We start from the raw sequence: 27292 nt of genomic DNA on the forward strand, positions 1-27292 counted from the left end.
TCGTGAGACCATCCTGATCTCGTGAGCTTTCAAGGTTTCACTCGCTAATCAGTCTGGAGACTCTCCGTTAAAGAAAATTTGGAGCCGTTCACCAAACGAACGTCCAATCAGCGTTGGCTTTGAGGCGGGTTGAGGTGTGACGCAACCAGAAGCGCGACAGTTCAGTCTAAAGAACATGGCGGCTTCAGCCGATGAAACTAGCGTTAGCGTGGCTATCGAGCAAGTTTTATGGGAATTACAGAGTATTTCTTCACTGAAAGAAGAGCAAAACACTGCTCTGGAGGCTTTTCTCAGAGGAAAAGATGTTTTTGCTCTTCTCCCGACTGGTTTCGGCAAGAGTTTGATCTATCAATTGGCTCCTCTTCGTCGTCGCTCTGTTAGTACGTCATATGCTTCGTTGATCTGATTGGTTTATTTGGCCCGTCTATCACCAACATAGGCCAATCAGCTAACCAGTATTTTCGCCCCTTCCCAAAATTACTTCAACGGAAGGTTTCCAGATGGATATGCGGAGCAAATCCATCTGGCGGAGTCAGGTTAGGAGAATGGCGCTAGGCTTACCGCACCGTGACGTCACTGCTGGAAATGGCAGGAGGGAGGGGTTACTATATTTGGGCAAAAATGGCCGCTCCCAGACTCAGTGATTGTGATGAACATTTTTATTTTTATTTTTTACTGATTAACACTAAATTCATTAAATTGCAGCAAAAGTCTTAGTTTTAGGTATAAATATGGATCCATTGATTATTCTTTGCTTTTCCTTTTAAATAAAATAGATATTATGCACTGAAAATAAGAGACTGCAGATGTTTTTTTCAATCTTTCTTGTTTTAAATGTAAATTGTCTTATTCCATTGACAGTGTCTCACTTAGCTCCTGAATTCAAGAAGAAATTGACTGACTTAGATGTAAATTTCTATGCAGTGTGTGTAGCAGAGGGCAGACATGGAGGAAAAGCTGTTTTAGCCCAGAGCAGAGATGCAGAACAACCTGAACCTCCAGGAGGGTCTGGATCCAGCAGGACAATAATTCAGACTAAGGAACTAAAACCAACAGAAAGCTAAAAACGGATGCTAACAGAAACTATAAGTAAAAAAACAAACTATAAATTTATAAAATTCTGTGTCCTGCATTACTGAACAGGTGGAGACCAGAGCCATGGAGATATGAGAGATAGGCATGAAGATCTGGTCTCCATGGAGACATGCTTTGTTTTTTATTTATATATATTATTTTGTTTAATCAAATCTAGATGCTTTTTATTTATTTTTCGTTTATCCTGTTACTCGTTTATTCAGTTTATCGCCTCCAGGTGGCGCCAAAGCGCAGCAAATACTCACCGGCTCAGAGAACATTACGCCTTAGTCAAAATGATGTCAAGGTTGGTTTAGACACTTGTCAATCAAACATTTGTGACTGATAGAGAAGCACCCGCCCACTGCGGGACGGCTGAGTCAAAACTTATTAATTAATCAATCAATCAATCAAAAAAAATAAAATAAAATAAACCCTTCAAACATTTTTCAATTCAAAACAATGAAAAAAAAAAAACATAAATCACGGAGGTATTTTTTTTTTTTTTTTGCATTTGAACAGTTTTTTTTTTTCTTTGATTGTAAAAATATTCTTTTGATTGAAACAACTTCTTTGGAATTGAATGATTAACAAATGTGCTCTCCATGTCAGACCCCAACACAAAAAAGATTAATTCGATCAAAGAGAAAATTTTCAATAAAAAATATAAGAAAGTGTTCAAATGAAATTTTTGAAGTCTCAAAATATTTTATTTGCATTCAACAACTATTTTCTATGATTGAAAACATTCATCTTTTTATTAAATTGACTTGTTTCATTGATTTTGTTGTTTGTTTCTTTGAAGCAAATTATTTTTTTATTGAATTAGACCCATTATATGGTCCAACCAAAAACAACTTTTACTTCAGTTTAAAAAAGTTGCTTTAGTCAAAAAAAAGTAGCATTGTTGAAATAAATGTTTTTGAGTCTCAACTATATTTTTTCATTTAAATACCTTTTTTCTTTGATTGGAAAGTTGTTGTTTTTTTTCATTTAAGGCGTTTTTAATTGAAAATATATTTTTTGATAGAAGCTAACTTTTAAAATAATAATAATAATAATAATATAGAACCAAATTTCCTTTCAAATAATAAATAATAAAGTCCTTCAGCTCAGATTAACTTTGGTTTATAAAAAGCTTCTTTAATGTTCTGATGATGTAATGTTTGTTTTCAAACAGAAAGCTCAGTGTCTCTGCAGGCCTCGACTCTTATAAATAAACAGGGTTAGGTAAACAGGTTATATAGCGGGTCACAGAGAAAAGAACCACATATCCCACAATGCCTTGCGCTGGAAAGCCGGAAACAGGACATTTTCCTGAACTGAAAGCAGTTTACCTGTAGCCCAAACACCTGCTGGGCTCTATTCTCCAGTTATTCATGGTTTCCCAGGAGCCTGTCTGGATCAGCTGTTAAGAAGGTAGCAAAACCAATAAAACACTTTTAATATTTCTCACTTTTATTGATCATAATATTAAAATGAGGTAAATTCATGGTGGATTCTCGTTCAGAGGTCTGCAGTGACCCTGGATTCAGTCTTTTGGCGGTTAGAAATATTTTATTTACTCCAGCAGAGGGGGGGGGCATGTTCTGTTGTTTATTAGCTTTTTTTTCTTTCTTTTTTTTAAACAAACATTTTAATTGCTGCAGTTTGGAGGATTATTGACACAGATAAATAATGAGATAAAAAGTAAAGCAGTTTTTTCTGTGATATTTCCCTAAAACCATTTTTTTATGTTTGCTTTTTTTCATCTGAAACACGCCCCGCCCCTTTCCTGCGGGAGGGGGGACAGGAAATGCAGCACAGCGGAACTCCATTTCCCAGCTGCCCCTGCGCGGACCGCCTCCCTCTGCGCAGAATGAACCCAGGAGGTGCAGGAGCAGCAGGAGACACAGTGAGTTTCCTCCTGACAGGGAGGTTCTGTTGCTTCTGCTCCTTTTCTCTCAGGCTGTGGAGGTGAGGAGCTCCTCTGTTAGAGGTTCGGATCTTTATTTGAGCTTTTTCTAGACAACAACATTAAATGAAATGAACCTTTTCTCTTCCTGTAGCTGACCTTTATCTGCTGGTTCTGCTTCTCCTCTCCTGTTCTCCTCCAGCCTGCGCTGACAGCCTCCTCCAGGATGAGCTCCTCTCTCCTCTTCTACCTGTGCTCCCTGCTGTGCGTGGCTCTGGGTGTCGCCAGCGTGGCGTGCGTGAGTCTGTGGAGCAGCAGGTGGCGAGGCGGCTTCGCCTGGGACGGATCGGGTCTGCAGTTCAACTGGCACCCGGTTCTGATGGTGACGGGCCTGCTGGTTCTGTACGGCTACGGTAGGCGCTTCTCTCTCTGCTGATGGCGCCTCAGATGTTCTGTGGTCGCTGATGTTTCCTTCCAGGTGGCTGGACCTCATTTTCCCCAGCGGATCATGTGATCAGCCGTTCCTGATTAGGAAGTTAAAGCCTTTAAATGTCAGGCGTTGGCTGGAAGAAGGTTCCCGCTGCCTGAGGATCTTCAGCCTCTAACTTGTAACTGCTAACGAGCAAAACAACTTCTAGAAATATTTGTCCCAAAAAAGCAGCCCTGAGGAACACCGCCTGTTCTAAAGATGATGGATCTCTGAGTTTTAATCTCCCTGAATTAGATGCTGTTCATTATATAATATTTAATCTCATGTGAAACCTATCTAGAGTGAATAATACCACAGTTCTTTCTGGATCCTCCTTCAGGGACAGAAAGTGTCTGTTCATCTGTGTCACCAGGAGGAAGTGAGATAATCCGGCGTGAAATCCATTGTTAGTCGTCACCGCAGCGCCGGGTCGACTGTTCAGCTGTAGTTCCTGTTATGTGTCGCCTGATTCATCACCGAGTTCTAGTTTAGTAACCCAGGAAAAACATTCATCCTGGAGAAAAAAACACTCTCTAACCAATTCAATTCTATTCAGTTTATTTCTATAGCTCCAATTCCCATCATGTCATCTCAGGTCACTTTCCAGTTCAACCAGATCATCCAGTCAGATTGATTCAAAGTCTTCTATCTAAGGAAAACCAGCTGATTGCATCGACTCATTGACTCTTCAGCAATCCCTCACACTAAGCATGTTTGTGGCGACAGTGGAGAGGAAAAACTCCACAGCTGGACTGGAGGAGCTGGAGGATTCCAGATGTTTGATCCTTTTAAGAAGAGGAAAGAAACGGGAAGCCTTTCGATAAATTTAAAAATTTCTGTCAAATTATGACGGCATTCAGAACTGGATTATAATCTGAAGACAAATGAATCGGCTGCTACTGATCACAGCAGCATTTCCTTAAAATCAGGACGAATGAGACGCTGATGAGGATCCAGAGGAAGATCTGTGCTTCAGGAAGGTGACGACTGTAACTTCCTCTGAAAAGTAGATCCACAGACGGCCGCGGGGTCTGTGGGGCGGAAACTGAGCGCAGGGCCGGATTTAGGAAATCTAGGCAAAGACAGGCAGGGGGCCCTCTGAATTGAGAAGACATCACATAAAACCCATTGTCCAGATGTAGAAATGTTAATAGAATAGACATCCATTATCTGTTCTAGGTTGTGTCCCTCTCTTCTTGTCCCTTTTCTTCTTGTTTTCCTCTCTATGTTTTGTACTCAGCTGACTTTTCATGCTGTCTCTAAAGGAATGAAAGATTTTTTCCAAGCACTAAGCTCACTTAGCTGATTGCTCCTTCCTGTGTTTCCAAAAAGGCCAAAGTAAATAACCCAGTCCTTCTTTTCACTGTAGACAAGCCATGATCTGCTTATCTGTTCTCCATTTTTCATTTGGATGAAATAATAGCTGCATGAATCATGACAGCAGACAAGATAGAGGAGAGCAGGAGGCGGGGTTACCAATCTACTCGCTCTGGAGAGCAGAGTTCGCTGCTTTTAGATGTTGTCTCCAAAGTCTCCAGTAGCAGAAAAAAGTCTCTAGATTTGGCGCTAGGAGCTTTTTAGAAATCAAAATGCTAGAGGGGTCTGAAAAGTGGCTAAATATAGCGACTAAAGCGCTAAGTTGGCAACACTGCTCTTTGCATGGTTTGTTTTCAAATGGTTTGCTGCTGTCTGTTTGGACCTTTCTGAACATGTGCAGCAAATGGACTGATCCAATATGGTGGACACTGAAGGGGGGGGCTGAGACACACTTAATATTATCAGCGTTCTGATGGTGTTTTAGCCAAAGGATTTTTATCAAAAACATAATTAATGTGAATAAATAAGGAATAGTTGTATTAACCAAACATGGAAACAGAGTTTTATGGCAGCGGCCTAGTATTGCCTAATGGTAAATCCCCCTCTGACTGAGCAGATTGGTGAATATGAAGTGGAGCGAATCCTCTGGGTCCTTCATCTCCACCTCATCCTCTCGGCTCTCAGACATTCTGAGCTGTAAACTCCTGAAGTCATTGTTCTGCTCAGAAAGAAATGTTCATGAAGACCAGCTGGACTGACAGCACCTCACTGTTTGTTAACTTTTACCTCACATATTGACTCCTTGGACCAGGAAGTGACCTCTGACCTGCAGAGTGAGACATTAGCATCATAAAATAAACCATAACTTCAACTCAGTCATGAGACTCCAGAAAGCAAAGTCCAGCAAAGTATGAGCTGTTAACCAGCAGCCATATTTCCATTCAAATGTTAACATTATCATGTGTCAGTCATGTGTCATCAGTCTGAGTCTTTGAGGTTGGAAGGCCTCCCTTCCATCACCCTCATCAGCCGCACTGTATGCTGACCCACTGCAAAATGATGGGATCAGCCGATTAGATGGACCCTGTTTGGAGGAGGGATCGGCGTAAACCGGCCCGCTCACCTGGACCTACGGCCTGTACCGTTCACATCTCTACCCAAAAGATGGAAACTGGGAGAGAGGTTGTTTTAAAAGAAAGTTTTAATAAAAAAGGTTAAAGATTGTAGCTTTTCTCTTGCTAATGTAACTGGTTTCTGAGCTAACTAGCTAGCCGTAGCTACATAATTTTTTTAGACTATTTTTAGTCTCTAGTAGCTTTATTTTTGTTATTTTCGAAGGTATGGAGACAGGAAAATTAGCCTGGGTGCCATTCCGAACTTAGTCCCGCCCACAACGTTTGAGGTCAGGAAGTTCGGTCTGGCATTGCTCAATAGTAGCGCGAGTATGCTCGCACAATATCTGGCGATCCAATCAAATTGTCAGGGCGGGCTTTATACGATGATGGACAGGTGATCAACAGTAACGTAATCAACCACGTGACCAAAGCGCGCTTGGGTGACAACAACAATGGCTGCCGCTGGAGACTTGAGGTGAGTAGATTCTGCTATTAGGTCTGTTCTAGAAGATATCGACAGCAAATTAATTTTAAAAGAGGAACAGAGAAACGCGATCAAGGCTCATCTTCTGATTCTAGGCGTGCAACTGCACGCTTTGATTTTTGTTGACAGCAACTATGCATCGCTTAACATACGTCACGCACTCCGTTGCTCTTATTGATTGTAGGTCTATCCAATTGAGTGCAGAGACATTTTTTTTCGTGGTTCGTTCGAAACACGCCCCATAATCACAGCTCTATGGAGCAGCATCAGACTCATTCTGACTAGAATTGAGTAGGACTACGTCAGGCTACTGGAAAATATGGAAAAAACATGAATGTTTCCAGCGACGTTCCTGGTTTAATAATAGAAAAGATCAAGTCTGAGCCCAGCAGAAGGCGGGGCTTGGTCAGCGCTGCAGGCGGCGTGCAACCAAAGAAGATCATTTAGTCTTAGACAACAGTTATTGTCGTTTTGTAAACACAGAGCGTAAACAACAAGACATTTTGTTTTGTACAGCTTTCATGATATTTCCTTTCCATAAAGTGCAGCAGTAATCAAATGTAAACAGTGTTGAAAAAAAAACATGGTGCAAAAAAACGCGATCTGGAAGTTCAGAGCATTAATAAATGTGGTGCAAACATGCAGTAACGTAGCATAGCAGCGGCTAGGTTCCAGCCATGGCGTCCTGCACGAGCATTGGGGGGTCGACTGGTTCGTGTGTCGGGTACTAGAGACTAACACGGGAGTGGATTTTCGCTCCTGTCCCGTCCCACACTAGCCTGACGTAGTCCAACTCAATTCTAGTCAGAATGAGTCTGATGCTGCTCCATAGAGCTGTGATTATGGGGCGTGTTTCGAATGAACCAGGGGAAAAAAATGCCTCTGCACTCAATTGGATAGACCTACAATCAATAAGAGCAACGGAGTGCGTGACGTATGTTAAGCCACGCATAGTTGTTGTCCACAAAAATCAAAGCGTGCAGTTGCACGCCTAGAATAAGAAGATGAGCCTTGATCGCGTTTCTCTGTTCCTCTTTTAAAATTTATTTGCTGTCGATATCTTCTAGAACAGACCTAATAGCAGAATCTACTCACCTCAACTCTCCGGCGGCAGCCATTATTGTTGTCACCCAAGCGCGCTTTGGTCACGTGGTTGATTACGTTACTGTTGATCATCTGTCCATCATCGTATAAAGCCCGCCCTGACAATTTGATTGGCCCGCCAGAGAGTGGGCGATCATACTCGCGCTACTATTGAGCAATGCCAGACCGAACTTCCCGACCTCAAACGTTGTGGGCGGGACTAAGTTCGGAATGGCACCCAGGCTAATCCCGATCCCGGGCCAGAGCAGAAATCTAAATCCTGTCCCGTCCCACTCCTGGTGAAATTACTCCCACTCCCATTCAGAATGACTCCCGCTCCTGCGCCACTCCCATTCTTGTTTTTTTTTTAGCGCGGGTGAAAAACTCAGAGCGGAAGCACTGTTGGTTTTTGGGTCGTGTAGTTTTTTTGACTCGCATTATAGTGTAGGCTTCAAGGAAAAAAACTACAAAATGGCGGCGCCAGTACTGGATTTTTTTTTCTTTCTATTTTATTTTATGTTTTGGCATCGATCCTAGTTTTTTTGTTGTTTAGTTACTATTGGTTTGCTCCGGTTAATGTTTAATCCTGTACCGCCCCAATCACGTGATCGTTACTAATACTGACTCCTATCCCACGGGAATCCCATGACCCGTGGGATTCCCGAAAAAATGTCATTCTCTATCGGGTAGCAGAAGACCATGATTGACGCGTCCAGAACCAATCGTGTACAACGGACCTACTTCTGTGATTGGTTGGTGTTATTAATAGATTTCTCACTGTAGCGGCGGCCATTTATTTTAGTTTCACTTCCAGTCCTTCTATTTCACCGCTTGCTATGCAGCTGTGGGCAGATCTTTAAGCCACATGGTAAAAAAATGCGTCAAAAAAGATCTACTACACCTTTAAGCCGGACAGGCTTATGTTTCAGATACTTATTTTATTCAGCAAAAGTTTATTTTGTATTAAAGTTAATTGCTGGATAATAATCAGTTTTGCATGTGTTCATGTTACAGATAAATATGCATCTAATTTAATCAGGTTTGAGTCAAATAGTTAAAAAAAATCACCACAACCTTTTTTTTTTCCAAGGAGTTGGTGACCCTTAGTGTGACTGATGAGGGCGATGGTGGGGAGGCCTTCCTTCTGCTCGTCAGAAAAGAATAATCATCAAATAAAAGTGAAAAATGCTGAAAGGTGGACAGAGACGCTTGAAATGTTCTAATTTTAACTAGAATGTGGAAGAAAACAGGTCAGTAACGGTTTTTAACTGGGAACACATTTCAGGCGCTCGCTGGTGATCTGTTTGCTCAATCATTGCTTCTCTGTTAAAGATTAATAAAAGATTGGAACCTAAAAACAGAACCCATGTGGACTGATTGTAAAGTTGCGTAACGACATCCTGTGGAACCAGTTCCTCATCAAACAGCAGATGCAGAAGATCTGCTTCTTCCTGATCTCGTCCTCTAATGTCTCCTGTGGATTTCGGTTGTGTTTTCCAGGAGCGGTGGTGTACCGCGTCCCGCTGACCTGGGGTCAGAATAAACTTCCCTGGAAGCTGCTCCATGCAGCTCTGATGCTGCTCTCCCTCATCCTGTCCATCCTGGGGCTCTGCGCCGTCTTTGACTTCCACAACGCCCAGAAGATCGCCAACCTCTACTCGCTGCACAGCTGGATCGGGATCACTGCCGTGGCTCTTTTTGCTCTTCAGGTACATGGATCCTAATGGAGGAATGTGGTTTTGTTTTCTAAGTAATTTCCCTCTGGGATTATGTCTGATTCTGAGTCGTCTCATCTCTGCAGTGGGCGGTGGGCTTCGCCGGCTTCCTGCTGCCCTGCTCCCCCGTGGCGTTCCGTAAACTCCTGAAGCCCGTCCATGTGTGGCTGGGCGGCAGCATCCTGCTGCTCAGCGTCGCCGCCTGCATCTCCGGCATCAACGAGAAGCTCTTCTTTGTCCTGTGAGTGGTCTGCGCTGCTCTAAGATGATGCCACTGTGGGAATCCTGACCGCTGGTTGTTTCCACAGGAAGGGGACGCCTAACGGGACGCAGCCGTACTCCAGCCTCCCAGCAGAGGCCGTGTTAGGAAACACATTGGGGGCTTTAATCGTGGCCTTCGGCTTGGTGGTCCTAAAGATCTTGGCCAACGTTAACTGGCAGAGGCCAGACTCCAGGCCCGGAGACACGGCGTACACGGTGAGAGGAGCTGGAAAAAACATCCAGAAATAAGTAAAATTAAGTGTATTTACCCTTAATTTGAGAAGGTAAACAAGATAGTTTGCCAATGAATGAGTTTTTTTTTACTTTTAAAATGAGATAATTAGATAATATGGACTTTAAATAAGACAATGCAATTGTGTTTTCTTATTTTAAGTGTAAATTGTTTTGTTCCATTGGCAAAATGTCTATTTTACCTCCTTAATCCAAGAACAAATGCACTGATTTTAATAAAAAATGACTTATCTAGATTTATTTTTTTCCAGATCAAACCGTCTGGTTCTTCTTAATGTTTAATAACTGATGTTTTTGGTCCTACAGCCGCTGCTGCAGGAAGAAGATGACTAAAAATGGAGGAAGTTCATCACTGCTGACTGAAAAGATGATTTTATTTGTTTTTTATTTTGCGGACAATGATTGAAGTTTATGGCTGACATATAAATGACTAATCTGCTTGTTCAGTTTGTAAATATTTATCAAAATAGTTTTATTTAAAGTTGCTTTTTCATCCAAATAATAATAAATTTTTTGTGAAATTTCTTTGTTTTTTTCCTTGTTTTAATCACTTATCTTGCTGCTCCAACCTCAACGACAGTCATGGATTAGATCATCAATGCTTTATTTTTTTCATTTGATTCTTAAAGTAACAAACCTTTAGAAGAAGAAATCAAACCAATGATATTTCCAACATTATTACATAATTGTTGCTAATTCAGCATCTAAGAGGAAAGATCAGACTAAACTTTGTGACTTTGGTGGTGTAAGAGCCATAAAGCAGAAAAGATAGAATATGCAAGAAATAAGTACAGTTCATAGTTGCAGTTTATATTTTCTTTCATTCTTAGTTAGGGCTGCAACTAACGATTATTTTAAAAATCGATGAATCGGCCGATTATTTTTTCGATTAATCGATGAATCGGACAAAAAATATTTTTTATATTAATCTCTTTATTCCAAAATAAACATTTTAGACAGAACAAACAAGCACACAAGTACAGGTTGCTCATTAACTGTCCTGGTGCAATATGAAAAATAAATGTTTGTGTTAAAACTACGCAAACTTACATGAGAAATGTAGCTGTACATCCACAAAATATAGAAATATAGGCTACTTTGTTTCATAAAGCGCAAAAAAAGACATTTATGTTTTAAAAGCCCCTAAGGGGTTAAACAATAGGCCCCCCCATTTCAACAAATGAGTTTTTTTAGACTAGAAGAGTTCTGCCTTTTAAGACAGGAAAGTATAGCAGTTAAAGTTGCTACTTGAGAAAATACTGAACCATAGAGATAAAAATAGCCCTGTGATTCAAATTATAAATTGTATTTGGAATAAAAATGAGAGAACTAGGGGTGCTAAAAAACACATCCTCCAAAGACAGATATTTACATGGGAATGTGGCAGATAATTAATTGACATATTACTGATCTTGCTGGATTTTATTCTGCTTTACTTCCATAAATTGCAGGATCTTCTTTACTTTATCTTTGCCAGAAGATTTAAACTTTAAAAGCCTTGCCCTCATAATTTGCAAGTTAATTTATTTATAAAGTAAATATAAACGCTGCTTAAGCAAATTCAAATGAAATTAAAAGTAAAATAAGTAGCCAACCTTATCACTGTCTGTAACCTACTAACACGGTAAGGAAAGCATCAGATGAGCTACCTGAGAAACTAACGTTACGTTTCCCCACTTTAAAACCAAACAAACATGGTGGTTCCGTGCCATGTTCATTTATTTTGACAAAAGTTATGACTTTTTTCACTTTACAAAGCGCAGGCAATTTTAATTATTGTGATCAATTTGCGCCGTCAATCCCGGCGCATGCGCGCTTCATTTGCAGTCTGGACGCTGAGGGTAAACATCCTGCGGCTCTGACTGCAGCGCTGAGAGGGACTCCTGCGGGAGAACGGGGTTGGGATGGGGGAGGCGCCCCACGGCAGAGTAGGAACGATACATGCTTTCACGTAAGAGTCTCCAAAAGCCGCCAGTGACACCGTAAAAAGTCACCAGATTTGTCGCTAGTTGCTTTTTTGAAAAATAGTCGCTGGAGGGGTCTGAAAAGTCGCTAAATATAGCGACAAAGTCGCTGAGTTGGCAACACTGCACCTGCGGCGCTGCCGTATTTTTTTTCTTCCCCCGTTTCAGTCAAGTGGATGTTATGACGGCGGTGGCGGATGACGCATTAATCGCACGACACAACTAATCGATGTTGAAATTCGTTGCCAACGCTTTTAAAAGTCGATTTTTATCGATTTTATCGATTCGTTGTTGCAGCCCTATTCTTAGTTCATGTCATTGTGTATTTCATAGTTCTAAGAAAAGTTATTGATATAAAAAATATTTGATGACTGCCCCTTTAAGTGATGTAACTGAGAACGTGCAGAGCTGCACAAGGCATGGGAGCATAAAGTTTTCTTACCGTGCGCCTTCTGGTTTTCTAACCCTTTAATTTCTAAGTAAAGGCATCAAAACTTTAGGAACTTGTCATGTCGTGCGATTGAAGAAATGTCTGCAGCTCTAGGTGGTATTTTGGAAAATGAAGAGAGATTGCCACTACAGGTGGGTTCAAACCCCAGCTCTGTTCATCTCTGTTTTTTGTGTGTCCTTGGGCAAGGCATTACTCCTGCAGTGTCTCAGAAAGCCTGGAGTCCAGCAGCTTCTCTTCTGTGGGTGTGCCCCAGAGCAGCAGTGGCTACATGTGGCTCAGCACCATCAGACTTAAAAACGTGTCAGAAGTCTTTACTGTGCAGCCGTTTGGAAAGTTAGTCAAAAATTAGTAGCATAATTTATGGTTATTTAGCGTTTTTAAGAGAAAAATAAGGTTACTTTTCGGTCCAAGTCATTTTTTCACTGTCATTCATTCATTTATAAAAAAAAAAAAGTCAGTTCCACACTAAATAGTTTGTTAAATAAAAATTTACTCTGGATCAAAATATTTATCTTCCAAACTAAGTAATCGGCTTGCTAACAAACTTTTAACTGACAAGCTAAATATTTACTTTGGAATTTTGATTTTTATAAAGTGAAATGAAATGAAAAAATAACTTGGAAAATATAACCCGCTTATTTTCTCTTTAAACAGGTTAAATAACCATAAATATGCTCCAAATATTTGGCTGCTTAACTTTACAAACGGCTCCTCATATGAAACCAACTGTGTTATGGAGACTGTATGAGTTCAAGCAGATGGAGAAATGACTAGTTAGAGAACTAACTAGTTGTAGAACTGATTAGGTGGAGAACTTGCATCTCTGTTTCTTTTGCTTTATATAAATCAAAGGCAGAATCAGGAGACAGAACAGAGGATGATGAGGATGATGATGATGATGATGATGATGATGATGATCAGTGGTTGAAAGTGAGAGCTGTAGATCCTGTGACACAGAGGAAGCCACTGGTTCTAAAAAGGATCACAGGTGTAGAAGTCACATGATGGAGTGTGTGTGTGTGTGTGTGTGTGTGTGTGTGTGTGTGTGTGTGTGTGTGTGTGTGTGTGTGTGGGTGGGGGGGCTCCAGTTCCTCACTAACAGCTGTGCTGCTGAGAGCAAACCTGCCTGCAAAACGACTGTCTGACACAAGATGGCGGCAGAGAGCAGTTTAGAATTTGGCTGAACTGGCAGATCTGTAACTCTAGATTGTGAAATGTTAGACATCAGTTTCCAGATCTTTAAAAATGCCAAATTAAGTGTTGCTTTAAAAAGAATTATTTTCAGAAAGTCTCCCAGCAAAAACCCAGAGAGAGGAAAAAGTCCTGGAAGATGGCTGATGGCGTCGCTGCTGCTCTGATCAGCAAACATTTCATCTTCATGTTGGAGACACTTCTTATCTAACCACTCCTCTTCTGCCTCACGTGGTATTTTTCATAGATCAGGTGTTAAAAAGCTCGTTATCCAGAAAAAAAGGACTTTATTTGAAGACAGCCTTAAGTTGAGGGAAAGCAGCAGGAACGTCCTGAACGCGTCTCTGATGGATCTGCCTCCACCTGCAGGTCATGTTTCCTAAAACCTCCACTTCCTCAGGGTTTCATTTGCCGACTATGTTTTTCTTTTTCTCCTGGAGTTTTTCCTTCCATTCAACTTTCCATGATGCAGCAGATTGTAAAGAGTCTGGTCAGATTCGAGTTTAAAGAAATATCATCATGTTTCTTCTGATTTGAAAAAAAACCAGCAGGATTTTAGATTCTCTCATCCAGATTCCTGACTTTAATCTGATAATCTGTGAATTGAGCTAAAGATTAGGGTGATGGCAAAGAGGTTAATCTTCAGACGGGACAAAAGCTGCTCTCTGATTACAGGAAGGGTTTCAATACAAAGAAAGCATAAATAGTTGACCTTAGTTTGGAAAACATTAAAGTTTTTAAAACCAAGACTGTTTGCAAACAGGTAAAATAAGTCAAATATCTGTTTTAATTTCTTCTTTTATTTTATTTCTTATCTGTGGTCACTAAAATAACCACAGATTTTATAGTCAGCAGTAATGTAAAAACTTTGTTTCGGACACTCCTAAAAGCTGCTGCCATGAAATACTCTCACTTGGGTCCCTGCCAAAGTGGGCGCCGGTGGGCGGAGCCTCTGCAGCTTTGGGAGCTCCTTCCTCTGCTCCTCATTTGCATGGAGAGCAGTGAAAGCTGAGTGAGCTGCAGAAGGAGGAGCAGCTGCCTCCAGCACCCAGGGTCTGCATGAACAACTGGACCTTCATCTTCAGAGCGGAACAGTAAGTTCAGCCGCAGCAGCAAATTTTCCATCTTTCAAACTCTGAGGACATCCTTCCAAACTCCTTTACAGATTTCTTTCTGTGCACGGCGTCCTCCTGTTTTCTAATTGGCACTGTTTTAGTTTAAATACATGGAAATCTTTTCTGTTTCTAGAGCTAAAGATCTGATGACATGAGGCGAGTCCAGGACTTTCTGTTCATGGATTATCTTTGCTCCATCAGTTAGATGAGAGATGCCCTGAAACACAAAGGGATGTTGGGAAAGAACTGTCTGCAAGGATGACATTCCTGCAAATTGACATTTTGACCTTTTCAGCCAATCCCTAGACTGTTTCTGTCCTTACTGGAGGTTAATTAAAACATGATATGATACCAAAGAGCTGCAGAGTCTTTAATGATTGTTTGTCCTTCAGGTTTTTAGAGGAGGAGCTTCCAGCATGCAGCATAGAGAAATGATTTCAGAGGTTTCACGTTTCAGGCTCTCCCATCCAGGGATGTTTTCCTCTAAAGCAAAGGAAATGGATCCTGATGTGAGTGCGTTCAGATGCAAAGCAGCTGCAGCGCCACCCTGTCTGCATGCCTCCTGATCGTTGCTGATCACAGCTGCTGTGAAAGACGGCGTCCGCCGAGCCACAGGCTGCAGGCTTCACTCCATGCGAGGAGCCTGTTGACTCCAGCTTGTGTAAGCGCTGCCACGTTACAGAGGGAAGCTGATGGGTCAGTCCAGATGCTTTCTCACAGGACAGGCACATCTGGAGTGAAGTCATCCAATCATATCAGTTATTCATGCTTTGGACTTTATTCACTCATCAGTGAAATGTTTTCTGGAATTACTCAGAAAACTTTTAAAACTGCTATTTGTTTCTTTCCGACACCCCTAAACAATCTATGGCATATTTTAACGACTGAACATATTCATCTGTGTAAGTCATTAGGAACATTATCTGGTCTCCAGATAGAACGGGTCCTTTGGGTTCTTCTGGGTGGGGAGGTGGTTCCTCTGTGGACGAAGTTTGGTCCATATTCTCCCATGAAGCAGCTTCAGTAGCTGCATGCTAAGCTACGTTCACACCAGAAGCACTCTAAGCAGCAAAAAAAGCTGCTGCTTCATTTCTGCTGCTTGTCCTCATTAAGGTCAGACGTCCAGTAAAGTGAGTCCAGATGCTTCTGCTGCTCCTGTGTTCGATGCCAGAGAGCAGCTTTGCTATATTAGCTGTGATCAGCGGGTAGAAAGTAGTTAGAATCTATGTTGAAGTGAGAAAGTCCTCCTGAAAACATGGTCTGTGCAGTCAGTTCATCCAGATTACCATCCTGCCTTCAAAGATTATTTCTCTGTGGGAGCCGCTCAGACCTTACCTGACTCCGCCAGATGGATTTGCTCCGCATATCCATCTGGAAACCTTCCGTTGAAGAAATTTTGGTAAGGGGTGAAAATACTGGTTAGCTGATTGGCCTATGTTGGTGATAGACGGGCCAAATAAACCAATCAGATCAACGAAGCATATGACGTACTAACAGAGCGATGACGAAGAGGAGCCAATTGATAGATCAAACTCTTGCCTGAAACCAGTCGGGAGAAGAGCAAAAACATCTTTTCCTCTGAGAAAAGCCTCCAGAGCAGTGTTTTGCTCTTCTTTCAGTGAAGAAATACTCTGTAATTCCCATAAAACTTGCTCGATAGCCACGCTAACGCTAGTTTCATCGGCTGAAGCCGCCATGTTCTTTAGACCGAACTGTCGCAATTCTCGTTGCGTCACAGCTCAACCCGCCTCAACGCTGATTGGACGTTCGTTTGGAGAACGGCTCCAAATTTTCTTCAACGGAGAGTCTCCAGACTGATTAGCGAGAGAAACCTTGAGAGCTCGCGAGATCAGGATGATCTCACGAGGCTACCTCAGACCCCCACATACCGGCGCTGCGCTGTCACTGGGAATCCCCAGCAGCAGCTGCCTCAGGCCCGCTCGCCTCTCCAGGGTTTTCCCCTCCTGTTGGTGGCGGCTGGAAGTAGATGTTAGCGTTTTTCAGGTCTGTGCTACAAACTGCAGGCAGCAGGATAATAAAAGCCAACATATTCTGCCGGCAGGTTTCTACATTTGAAGTTAATTTAGGCGTTAATAAACTGTTTCAGAGGAGTGATCATAGCGCTCTGCATCAGCAGTGCTGCGTCTGACTCCCTGCCAGCTCCCAGATCAGCTTCTCTGATTGGTTGATGCGGCGCGTCCAGCAGCTGCTACATGTTAAAGCGCCTCAGATGCTCAGAAGCTCAGGATGTTCTGCTTCAGCTGCTTTTGCTGCACCTTGATGCGCGTCAACCATTGACTTTGCACGTATACTGGCTACTTCTGCTGCTTCAGTCGCGTTAGCTGTGAACTTAGCATTAGCCTGTCAAGTTATTTGGAAGACCTTTGGATGTTGGTTTCATTTTGCTAATCATACCAAATTACAAAATGCTCTCTCGATGAATTTAAGCTCTTTGGTTACAGTTAAAAAGAAAATGTTGCCTTTTTTACAAAAAATAAACTTTAAACTACCTAAACGGGCATGTATCCTTTTAGTAATGTACAAAAAACCATTTAATTACTCACTTTTTGGTGTTTCTTGAAGCGTGTGGCGATCTGACCTTATATTGTTTTTTTTTGTACGTCTAAAGGGATACACGCCCGTTGAGGTAGTTTAAAGTTTATTTTTCCAGCAAACCTAAAGGGATAAACTGGGAAGGGACGTTTTGAGCATGCATATTGACTGTGGGTATGCTGGTCTGACAGAACACCAGTCAAACTGTCTCCGTCTTTGGACGCCTGGAGGACCATCGTCTTTACTTCCCATCGCTCTAAAAAAAAAAACTTCTTAAAACATGGTGGTGGCTGAGTCATGCTGTGGGACGGCTTTCTTCACCACAGAGTACGTAAACTGATTTGAACTGATGCAGATGAAGCAGCGGTCCAGTAATTAAAGGGAATCAGCAGCATCATTTACAATTAAAAACAGCAGAATAAATGATTCTATATTCAACTCTTCTTAATTTGATATTTATTGGGAAACTGATGAACAGTTTTTATTTTATTTTAGCAGATGTATAGATTGTTAATGCTTAATAGTTATAAGAACAATTCTCCCCCCATACAGAGGTATGAATATAATCTCAGATTAAAGATTTTGCATTGAATATTTATAGAAAATGAACATAAGAACATGGATTTAACATCGTACCTTGGTATCGTTAAGCTGGAGCCCTCAGGTGCATCTTTAGGTTTGGCTCCATGTCTGAGACTCCATCTTTGATGGAAGGACAGTAATAATCCTTTAGTTTAGCTCTGATGTTAAGCTTCCACTAATATAAACTGCTTCTAATGACCTGATCTGTACTGTTTACATCTTTTCTGTTTTATTGCTCAGCTGATGTCATCAGTAAAGAGGATGCTAAAAACCAGTATGGATAAATATTGATAATAAATATCTTTATCTTTCTGTCCGTCTGTCTATTAAAATCCTCTGTATTTATCTTTTTAACAGTGCTTATCAGAATGCCGGCCAACCAAAAGCTGTCCTACTGTACTGGGATCTTCTTGCTGGTGTTGAAGCTGGCCCACGCCCAGTATGAGCACCTTGGATACCCGCTGGGGTACCCGCATGCTGAAGTGGAACAGTACAGCCCCCCAGTCCTGGCTCCAGATACCCCCAGGATCCAGCTGAGACTAGCTGGACAGAAGAGGAAGCACAACGAGGGTCGAGTTGAGGTTTACTACAACGGTACGTGGGGTACCGTCTGCGATGACGACTTCAGCATCCACGCCGCTCAGGTGGTGTGCAAAGAACTGGGCTACCAGGAAGCCGTCTCATGGGTGCCTTCTTCAAAATATGGGAAAGGAGAAGGTAAAGCACAGACTCCAAACAAATGGCTCCATGTTTAGTCATTTATTGGCATGCATCCTGATGATAATAATACCTGGATCTCTGTTTTATCCCATAAGGACCCATCTGGTTCGACAACCTTCGATGCACGGGGAAAGAGAAGACGTTGTCTCTGTGTCCGTCCAACGGGATCGGCGTCTCAGACTGCAAACACACTGAAGATGTAGGCGTGGTTTGCAGCGACAAGAGGATCCCTGGATTTAAATTTGTCAACGTGCTGCCCAATCATGTGGAGGTAATCTCCTTCAAAACCTGCATGCTGTCGGTTCATTTCCTTCTCCTCGTTGACTTTTGCAGATGTTTGCTAAAAGGTTGGTTTAATCTCATTGGACTATTAGTCCAACAAACCCTCCAACTCACTTTTTAGGCATCATTTCAGGTTGAATGTTTTGGATGGCTGGAAAGTGGAGCTGCAGGTGCAGACCAGAGGCGGCTGGTGGAGTTTTCTCCAGGAAAATCAATCTGACTGGATGATCTGGTTGAACTGGAAAGTGACCTGAGATGACGTGATGTGAATTGGAGCTATAGAAATAAACTGAATAGAATGGAATTAGGGGTAACTAAAGGAGGCTCTGATCCTTCCTACTGGATTGGCCTGGAGGTCACCTGGGGGGTTAATGGTCGTTAACTGCCATCATATTCATGCATGTGCAGTCTGTTATTGTTCAGCTTGAATGTGAGAAACTTTTAACTCATTTGTAAATGTTAAAGGAATAGTACACCCAAAACATGATTAGCCTTCATTTTCTACTCACCCCCATGCTGAACAACACTCTGGAGTACTTTTTTGATATCTCAAATGCATCTGGAGATCTGGGAGGCTTCTTGCTGTCTGCTGACATTCAAATAATGGAGGTCTATGGTGCCCGAGACAGAAAGGTCCATAAAAGTCCACAAAAAACGTGTCAATATTCCTCCATACTGCTCGTCCAATGTATTCCAAGTGTCCTGAGTGGGTAGCGTCTAGAATTTACTCGAAACGAAGTCATTTAGGATGTTTTTAGAGCATAAACAGTAGTGTATAGGATTTCCTGAAAGCGCGCACATGCGCGATCACGACGCTACGGAAACCGCGGCAGACCAAACCAGATGAAAGTGCGCATTCAGCTCGGCAAAGAACTCATGCTCTTCCTCAACACTGAAGTCCTCAGACATTTTTCTTTCGTTGTTTCTTTCTTTGCACAGGTAAACAGCACATTTCTTCTTCTACGCTTGCATTATCGGCAGAGCAGACGCTGAATGCGCACTTTCATCTGGTTTGGTCTGCCGGCTTCCGTAGCGTCGTGAACGCGCATGTTCGCGCTTTTAGGAAATCCTATACACTACTGTTTATGCTCTAAAAACATTCTAAATGACTTCGTTTCGAGTAAATTCTGGATGCTACCCACTCAGGACACTTGGAATACATTGGACGAGCAGTATGGAGGAATATTGACACGTTTTTTGTGGACTTTTATGGACCTTTCTGCCTCGGGCGCCATAGACCTCCATTATTTGAATGTCAGCAGACAGCAAGAAGCCTCCCAGATCTCCAGATGCATTTGAGATATCAAAAAAGTACTCCAGAGTGTTGTTCAGCATGGGGGTGAGTAGAAAATGAAGGCTAATCATGTTTTGGGTGTACTATTCCTTTAAGGTACAGATGTAAGCTTTGGGTGTTGAACATTTGTGAATTGGGATGTATACTTCAGAATCTGGTTCTACGCTTGTGGATCTGATTTTATGCTTATAAATCTTGGCGTATGCTTTGTGAATCTTTTTGAGACTGATTTAGCTCCATATGGACTCCTACTAGGAACATTTGTAGGGTCATAGAATGAAAAACTGAGTTTATATTGTTGCTCTGTGTCGAGTCGGGTTTGGTCGCTCTGTCCCCCGCTGGCTCCCTGCCCCCGTTCTCTGGGGTTCCTGGACCAGCCCCAGAGCTCACGGCTTTGTGCCCGGTGTGTTTCGACTACTTGCTGCACTGTAGTCGACCAAAATCCCGGACGATTTTGGAATTCCCTCCGGACATTTTTTAGAAATGAAAAGTGGCCGGCAACGTTTTGCAGGTCAAGGACCCCCAAACACCTATAGCGAGATGGAGCGGGGAACCCCTAATTATATATATATGGTATGAAATAGTGTTCTATCAAACTGGTCCTATAGTCACTCTATTACAGATGCAGTAATGTAACTAAAGTAATCGCTCCCTGGGATTATTAAAGTATTTCTGATTCCTGGTTGATGGGACAGGTGTTGTGAATGAAACGGTGCCCAGCTTGAAAGAGCTCCTGTGTGTCTCTGAATGTGAGCATTGATGACTGCAAGACATCTTCTGCCTCCATTTATCTGTTTACTACAGTCTGTTGGATTCGTGTTCATGTTGATTTAAAGACATTTCAATTAGTGGAAAAAAAAACTGCAGGTGGGATTATAAAAAAAAAAAAAATCAACCAAAACTTTCGCGACTCCCCTGCAGTACCTCCGTGGACCTCTTAGGCGTTGTGGACCCCCTGTTGAGGACCTCCGCCCTACCATATCAACAATCTGATGTTTCAGTGACTGAGTGCTTGTTGCTATGATGCGTCTTTGCTCACCAGCTTGGCTCGTTGTAAACCAACCAATCAGAGCACAGCTCATCTAAATATTCATGATCAAACCATAAAAGGAAGAAAAGCTGTGGTTTCATTCTAGGGCTTTTAACCAGGCTGGGTGTCCAATCATATCAGAGTTTCTCCAACTTACCTCTATTCCTCATAAAGCCAAACATTATTGATTATAATGCCTTTAAGACCTTACAGTAAATATGTTTTACTATTTACTGTCTCCAGAAATCTTGTAAACCTAATTAACTGATTTCCAGAAATGTATAAATCATTGGTTTTCTTATCATTCTGGTTGGATTCTGCAGATACTAAAGCTTAAGTTGGTAGAAAGAGGTTTCACACACAGAATAATGTTTAATCCAGACAACAGCTGGTTTTATAGCTAACAGTTCCTTTTCTTTCTACTGAAACATTTTATGTTACCTCTTTTTTGGGACTGCAGGATCTAGAGCGAGAGCAGCTTTGGTAACACTAAGTTTTGAATGTTCTATAAAATGGAACATGGGATGTCTGCAGAGGGCTTTCTTCACCATGAAGGTTCTTACTATTTCAGAAATCTTAAATCATTTATTTGACAGATGGTATAAAAATTGTCTTTGCTATAATAAAATGTTGCTCTACTTTAGAACAGCAAAGATCTCCATGCTGCACAGATGCTGCAGATAAACAGGATCAGAAATGGGATTATTATTGGAAACAATCTGATACACCATGAAAATAAACAGATGGTGCATTTGAAGAGTTTTATGAGTTTTTTAAAAGACCCGCATTTAAATAAAAAATGCACATGCACAACCCTGTACCCTCTCTAGGGAACATCTATTAAACGCGTGTGAGAGCGTGCGCAAGACCATTTCTCCTGGTGCAAGCTCTGTTTAAAAGTTGCTGTTCTCATCGCTCATACCAGCCAACCGTGTCCAAACGGCCGCCATAACCTCTAAATCCCACCATCACTATATAGAGCAGGGAATATATAGTGAACTTTATAGTGAACTCAGTTAACTGACCGTTCAGACAGATGATCACTGCTTTTTGCTCCTTTGGTCACTTAACTCCTCCTCCACCGCCCGTTTCCTGCGCCATCTTTGTTATTAGTCGCCGCTGTCGGTTAGTGACAGCAATTCCCATAATGCTTTGTGAGGAGAGCTCTCCATGCAAAGCATTCTGGGATATATCTGCCTCTTCTGAGGCCTTTCTTTTCTTCTCATTCACTTCATAGACACTTTTTCTCTTATGACCATCGGCCATTTTCAAAGAAAGGTGAGCTTCAATGACCGTCTGAAACCGTAGCTCCCCACAGATATACACATGAAAGAGCGCAGAAAAATATAACTAACGGGACGAACACGTAGGATGGACTCATCGCATGAATGATTGACAGTTAGGAGGACCACTTATTGAGATGTTCCACCCGGAAATAAGAGATCATCCTCTATACCTTTAAGAAGAAAATGGTAGAGAGGATGTAACGGATCGCTCTCATGCACTAAAGTATTATTCAGAGAAGTTTTACAGAAAAGTGGATAAATTAAAGTTTCAGGCTAACGGTTCCTGAGATGTTGGGTTTAAAACAGGCGGGATGCTGCAAACTGTGTCATGATGGGTATCAGGGAGGCCCAATATGCAGAACACTGACGACACGGATGGAAAGTTTAACAGAGTTTATTGGCAAATTCACACATATAATAAAGACTGATGCAATGGTTCTGGGCTGGGACCGGTTCACTGGCGTCTGTGAGAAAGACAGTTTGGTTAGCGAAGGCTTGGTTGAGACTTGACTGATTGTGTTCAGGTTTGTACCTTGATGAACGTAGAGGAGGCTTTGGGAGCGGAACTGTTGGGTCCGGAGAAAGCTTGGGTTGGCAGAGTCCTTAAGCTGTTTCAGCGTCTTACTTCTAAAGGCTGTTTTGACCTTGGCATGTGTTTCCAGCTCGGTATCCAGAGCTGCTAGGAAATCCAGAGAGTGAGTCTTCAGGTTTGGCTCGGAGGGCTGGCTCGGCAGGTTAAGCTCTTCCAGAGCTTCACAGGAGAAAGAACAGGAAACCTGGAAGCAGAGACAAAAGGGTTAGAATCCAGGTTGGACTCAAAGGAGACTTGGTTCACTAGGGATCTATGGCTTAAGTGCTAACCAACTGATTAAGACACTGCGGCGTCGAGGCAAGGTCTGAAGGCAGCTTAAGTAGTCCAGGTCCTCCAGATGAGATCATCAGCTGCAGGTGTGCAGAGCAGCTCAGCAGGGAGGATCCAGGGTGGACTCTGCTGGAGAAAAGGTGTATTTCTCCAGCTCCCAACAGTACCCCCCCCTCAACGACCGCCCCTTGGCGGTGCGGAAGAGGTAGACGGGAGGGAACGCTCATACTCCTCGATGAGAGAAGAGTCGAGGATGTATGAACCAGGAACCCATTGTCGGTCCTCCGGACCGTAGCCCTCCCAGTCGACGAGGTACTGCCAACCGCGACCTCGCCGACGGGAGTCCACGATCCGGCGAACGGTGAAGGCCGGATGTCCATCGACTTCCAGGGCGGGTGGAGGGGAGTCGGATGGAGGGCAAATGGGACTAGAGATGACTGGTTTAACCTGGGAGACGTGGAACGTAGGGTGAATCCTGAGTGTCGGGGGAAGTTGAAGACGGACGGCGGAGGGGTTGATGACTCGAGTGATCTTGTATGGGCCGATGAATCTCGGGGATAATTTGCGGGACATCCCCCTCAAGGGGGTGGACAGCCAGACCTCCTGGCCGACCTTGTACTCGGGGGCTGGACGTCTCTTGGGGTCAGTGAACCTCTTAGAGGACTCAGAGGAACGGTTGAGTGCTTGGATGGTCTCTCTCCAAACACGCTGGCAACGACGGATGTGGTGATTGACAGTCTTCACTGATATCTCTCTCTCGTCTGCAGGGAAGAGAGGGGGTTGGTAGCCGAGGCTAACTTGGAAGGGAGACTGACCGGTAGATGCAGACTTGAGTGAGTTATGGGCGTATTCTATCCAGGTGAGATATTGACTCCAATCGGTGGGATTATTGGAGGTGAGACAGCGGAGGGTGGATTCGAGGTGTTGGTTCATCCTCTCAGTTTGACCATTTGACTGGGGATGATAGCCAGAAGTTAGTGACACTTTACAATTTAGAGCAGAACAGAAAGCCTTCCAAACCTGTGAGACAAATTGGGGACCACGATCTGAGAGGATGTCCTGGGGAATACCATGGAGGCGAAAGACGTGCTTGATCAGCAACTGGGCGGTTTGATAAGCCGTAGGAAGCTTTCTGAGAGGGATCAGATGACAAGATTTGGAGAAACGATCTACGATGGTTAAAATAGTTGACATACCTCGAGACTCTGGGAGACCAGTGACGAAATCGATGGCAATATGGGACCAAGGACGTGAGGGCACAGGGAGCGGTTGCAGCAAGCCGGAGGGTGGCTGATGAGAGGCTTTGTTCCGTGCACAGGTGGAGCAGGCAGACACATATTCCTTTACATCTCGATGCAAAGTGGGCCACCAAAACCGTCTTGAGATCAGTGAAACTGTTCGGCTCACTCCCGGATGAGCAGAGAATCTTGCCGAGTGCATCCAATGAATGAGACGAGACCTAACAGACAAGGGACATAGGTACGGTTAGGTGGTCCATTGCCTGGGTCAGGTTCTGTGGCCAGGGCAGCATTGATTAAATCTGTTATCTCCCAAGTGACCATTCCAACGGTACATGAGGCAGGGAGGACAGGTTGGGGTGACTCAGGTTGATCCACAGCGTAGAGACGAGAGAGAGAATCGGGCTTGGTGTTCTTAGATCCAGGTCTGTAGGAGATAATGAGATTAAAATGTGAAAAGAAGAGAGACCACCTTGACTGTCGAGGAGTAGCTTGTTTAGCGGACTGGATGTAGGCGAGATTCTTGTGGTCAGTCCACACCAGGACTGGATGCTCTGCTCCTTCGAGCCAGTGTCTCCACTCTTCCAAAGCCAACTTAATGGCCAAAAGTTCTCGGTCCCCAACGTCGTAGTTGTGTTCTGCGGGAGAGAGTTTACGGGAAAAGAAGGCACAGGGATGGATTCGTTGATCAGAGTCGAGTTTCTGAGACAAAACTGCCCCTACACCGGAGTCAGAAGCATCAACCTTTAGGATAAATTGCTTAGATGGATCTGGTTGGATTAGGACTGGAGCTCTGGAAAACAAGGTTTTGAGTTTGTCAAAAGCTGCTTGTGCCTCGGGGGACCATCGAAAAACTCTCTTGGAAGAAGTTAATGCAGTTAATGGGAGGGCGGTTTGGCTATAATTTCTGATGAACCTCCGGTAGAAATTAGCGAAGCCCAAAAATCTTTGTAGCTGCTTACGGCTTTCTGGAACGGGCCATTCTAAAACAGCTTTTATCTTCTCTTCAGAAGGCTTAACCTGCCCGCCCTCGAGCTCAAACCCCAAAAAGGTAACTGAAGATTGGTGAAACTCACATTTTTCAGCCTTTACAAAAAGTTTATTCTCTAGAAGTCTCTGAAGAACCAGGCGGACATGTCTCTTATGTTCAGATAGATTCTTGGAGTAGATCAGGATATCATCAATGTATACGAATACAAACACATTGAGAAAGTCTCTGAGGACGTCGTTCACTAGGGCCTGAAAACATGCGGGGGCATTTGTTAAGCCGAAAGGCATGACCAAATACTCGAACTGGCCCAAAGGAGTCTTAAATGCCGTTTTCCATTCATCTCCTTCACGTATCCTAAGGAGATGATAGGCATTTCTTAAATCGAGCTTTGTGAAAACGGTAGCTCCTTGTACAGGCTCAAAGGCTGAGGCGAGAAGAGGATATTTGTTTTTGATAGTGATTTGGTTCAGGCCTCTATAATCTATACAGGGTCTCAAAGAACCATCCTTTTTTCCAACAAAGAAAAATCCTGCGCCCAACGGGGATGAAGAAGGGCGAATAATTCCTGCAGCTAGCGACTCGTTAATGTATTTTTCCATTGTTTCACGTTCTGGTTTGGAAATGTTATAAAGTCTACTGCTGGGTAACGGAGCACCGGGTAATAGCTCAATGGCACAGTCGTATGGTCTGTGTGGTGGAAGGGACGAAGCACTGACCTTACTGAAAACAGGAGCCAAATCATGGTAATCAGGGGGTACCGGAGTAAGGTCAGGGACGTCCATCTCCCCCCCACCTCTAGGGGACCCCAAAGCGGGAGCTGCAGAACGGAGGCAGGTCTCGTGACACAATGTGGACCAGGACTCCACATGACGATCGGCCCAATTAATATGGGGATTATGCTTCTCCAGCCATTCATAACCCAGTACCTGTGGGGAACATGCGGATGAAAAAACAAAGAAGGTTATGGACTCTCGATGGTTACCTGAGATTAAAAGTTCAAGGGGTTGAGTTTGGTGGGTGACTTGATGAAGTTTTTTCCCATCAATCGCAGAGACTCTGAGAGGCTGGGTTAAAGGAACCGTAGCAATTTGGAGCTGTTGGACGAGATCAGAGTCTATTAAATTACGTTCACATCCAGAATCAATGAAGGCTGAAAGAGAGAGGCTCTGGTCGAGGAAAAACAACGTGGCAGGAAGCAAAAGACGAGGAGGTTTTTCATTTTCTTCATGGCCCGTCAGACTCCTCAAAACCTCTGACGGGCCCCGGCTTTTGATCTTTCTGGACAGGAAGCAATGAAGTGTCCACTCTCACCACAATAAATGCAAAGTCTGCCCAAAAATCTCCTTTGCCTTTCCTCAGGAGACAACCTTGTGTGTCCAACCTGCATCGGCTCCATTTCAGTTTCTCCAGGATGAGTAGCCTGAACAGGCAAAGGGAGAGGCTGGCTCTTTGGCTTTGGTCTGGATAACTGTTCTGTGGGGGCAGAAACAACAGTCACGTTATTAGAGGCGGGGGCAGAGGAAAATAACGCCAAACTCTTATATATATATATATTTGCGGCTGTTTCTGGCCCGAATCCGGTTGTCCAGTTTTATAGTTAATTGGATTAGTTCTTCGAGTGTAGCCGGTTCATCGCGGGTAGCCAACTCATCCTTAATATCTTCGTTTAATGCCTCGAAATAAGCACTCTTTAATGCACCCTGGTTCCATCCGGAAGCAGCTGCTTTAACCCGGAAATTTATAGATAATTCGGCCACAGAAGAATTTCCCTGTTTTAAATGAAGCAGAGCTCGAGAATCAAGGGTTTGGTCAGTGTCTTGGTTGAATACCTGGGAAAATTCAGAAACGAAATCTGAATAGTGACAGCTTAAGCTTTCATCTGAGGCAAATCTGGCTTGAGCCCAAGCCAGAGCTCTTCCTGTTAACTGGGAAAGGATAAACGTTATTTTCTTGTGGTCCGTGGGAAAACTGGCAGGAGAGTTCTGAAAAATGAGACGACATTGAAATAAAAATCCCTTGCAATCAGTTACGTTACCAGAAAACTTCTCTGGGAGACTTGGGCGGAACTC

General features: G+C 43.1%; 2 protein-coding genes across 6 annotated transcripts in view; both read left to right on the forward strand.

The window, feature by feature from the left end:
- Positions 1–2347: 2347 nt before the first annotated feature.
- Positions 2348–10185, forward strand: LOC119796014 (cytochrome b ascorbate-dependent protein 3). 3 transcript variants are annotated; one of them, XM_038304312.1, is made up of 7 exons: positions 2348–2493; positions 2858–2968; positions 3171–3381; positions 8937–9145; positions 9238–9392; positions 9460–9628; positions 9971–10185. In XM_038304312.1, exons 2-7 carry the CDS (start codon positions 2870–2872, stop codon positions 9995–9997), a joined length of 870 nt encoding a protein of 289 aa, XP_038160240.1. In that variant the 5' UTR covers positions 2348–2493; positions 2858–2869; the 3' UTR covers positions 9998–10185. The 3 variants fall into 3 exon arrangements, with proteins under 3 accessions (XP_038160240.1, XP_038160247.1, XP_038160256.1); XM_038304319.1 differs by lacking the exon at positions 2348–2493 and having other exon boundaries at positions 2897–3052; XM_038304328.1 differs by lacking the exon at positions 2348–2493 and having other exon boundaries at positions 2918–3030.
- A 4074-nt stretch (positions 10186–14259) lies between these two features.
- loxl2b (lysyl oxidase-like 2b) overlaps positions 14260–27292 on the forward strand; it is a 57213-nt gene continuing 44180 nt past the window's right edge. For 2 of the 3 annotated variants that reach the window (XM_038304342.1, XM_038304353.1), the window contains exons 1-3: positions 14260–14364; positions 17878–18237; positions 18336–18511. In XM_038304342.1, the coding sequence (XP_038160270.1) occupies position 14364; positions 17878–18237; positions 18336–18511 (537 nt within the window). In that variant the 5' untranslated portion in view covers positions 14260–14363. Of the gene's footprint in view, positions 14365–14408; positions 14542–17877; positions 18238–18335; positions 18512–27292 lie in introns of those variants that run through there. The other variant, XM_038304360.1, reaches the window with a different exon arrangement.

The sequence above is a fragment of the Cyprinodon tularosa genome, unplaced genomic scaffold (assembly GCF_016077235.1).
Source record: "Cyprinodon tularosa strain WSP-4 unplaced genomic scaffold, ASM1607723v1 ctg1140, whole genome shotgun sequence".
Classification (NCBI taxonomy): domain Eukaryota; kingdom Metazoa; phylum Chordata; class Actinopteri; order Cyprinodontiformes; family Cyprinodontidae; genus Cyprinodon; species Cyprinodon tularosa.

Coding starts and splice junctions, on each gene's coding strand:
- LOC119796014 (XM_038304312.1), top strand. CDS start 2,870: ATGCAGCACAGCGGAACTCCATTTCCCAGCTGCCCCTGCGCGGACCGC. Junction 9,393..9,459: donor GAGAAGCTCTTCTTTGTCCT/GTGAGTGGTCTG, acceptor TTGTTTCCACAG/GAAGGGGACGCCTAACGGGA. Junction 9,629..9,970: donor CCGGAGACACGGCGTACACG/GTGAGAGGAGCT, acceptor TTGGTCCTACAG/CCGCTGCTGCAGGAAGAAGA.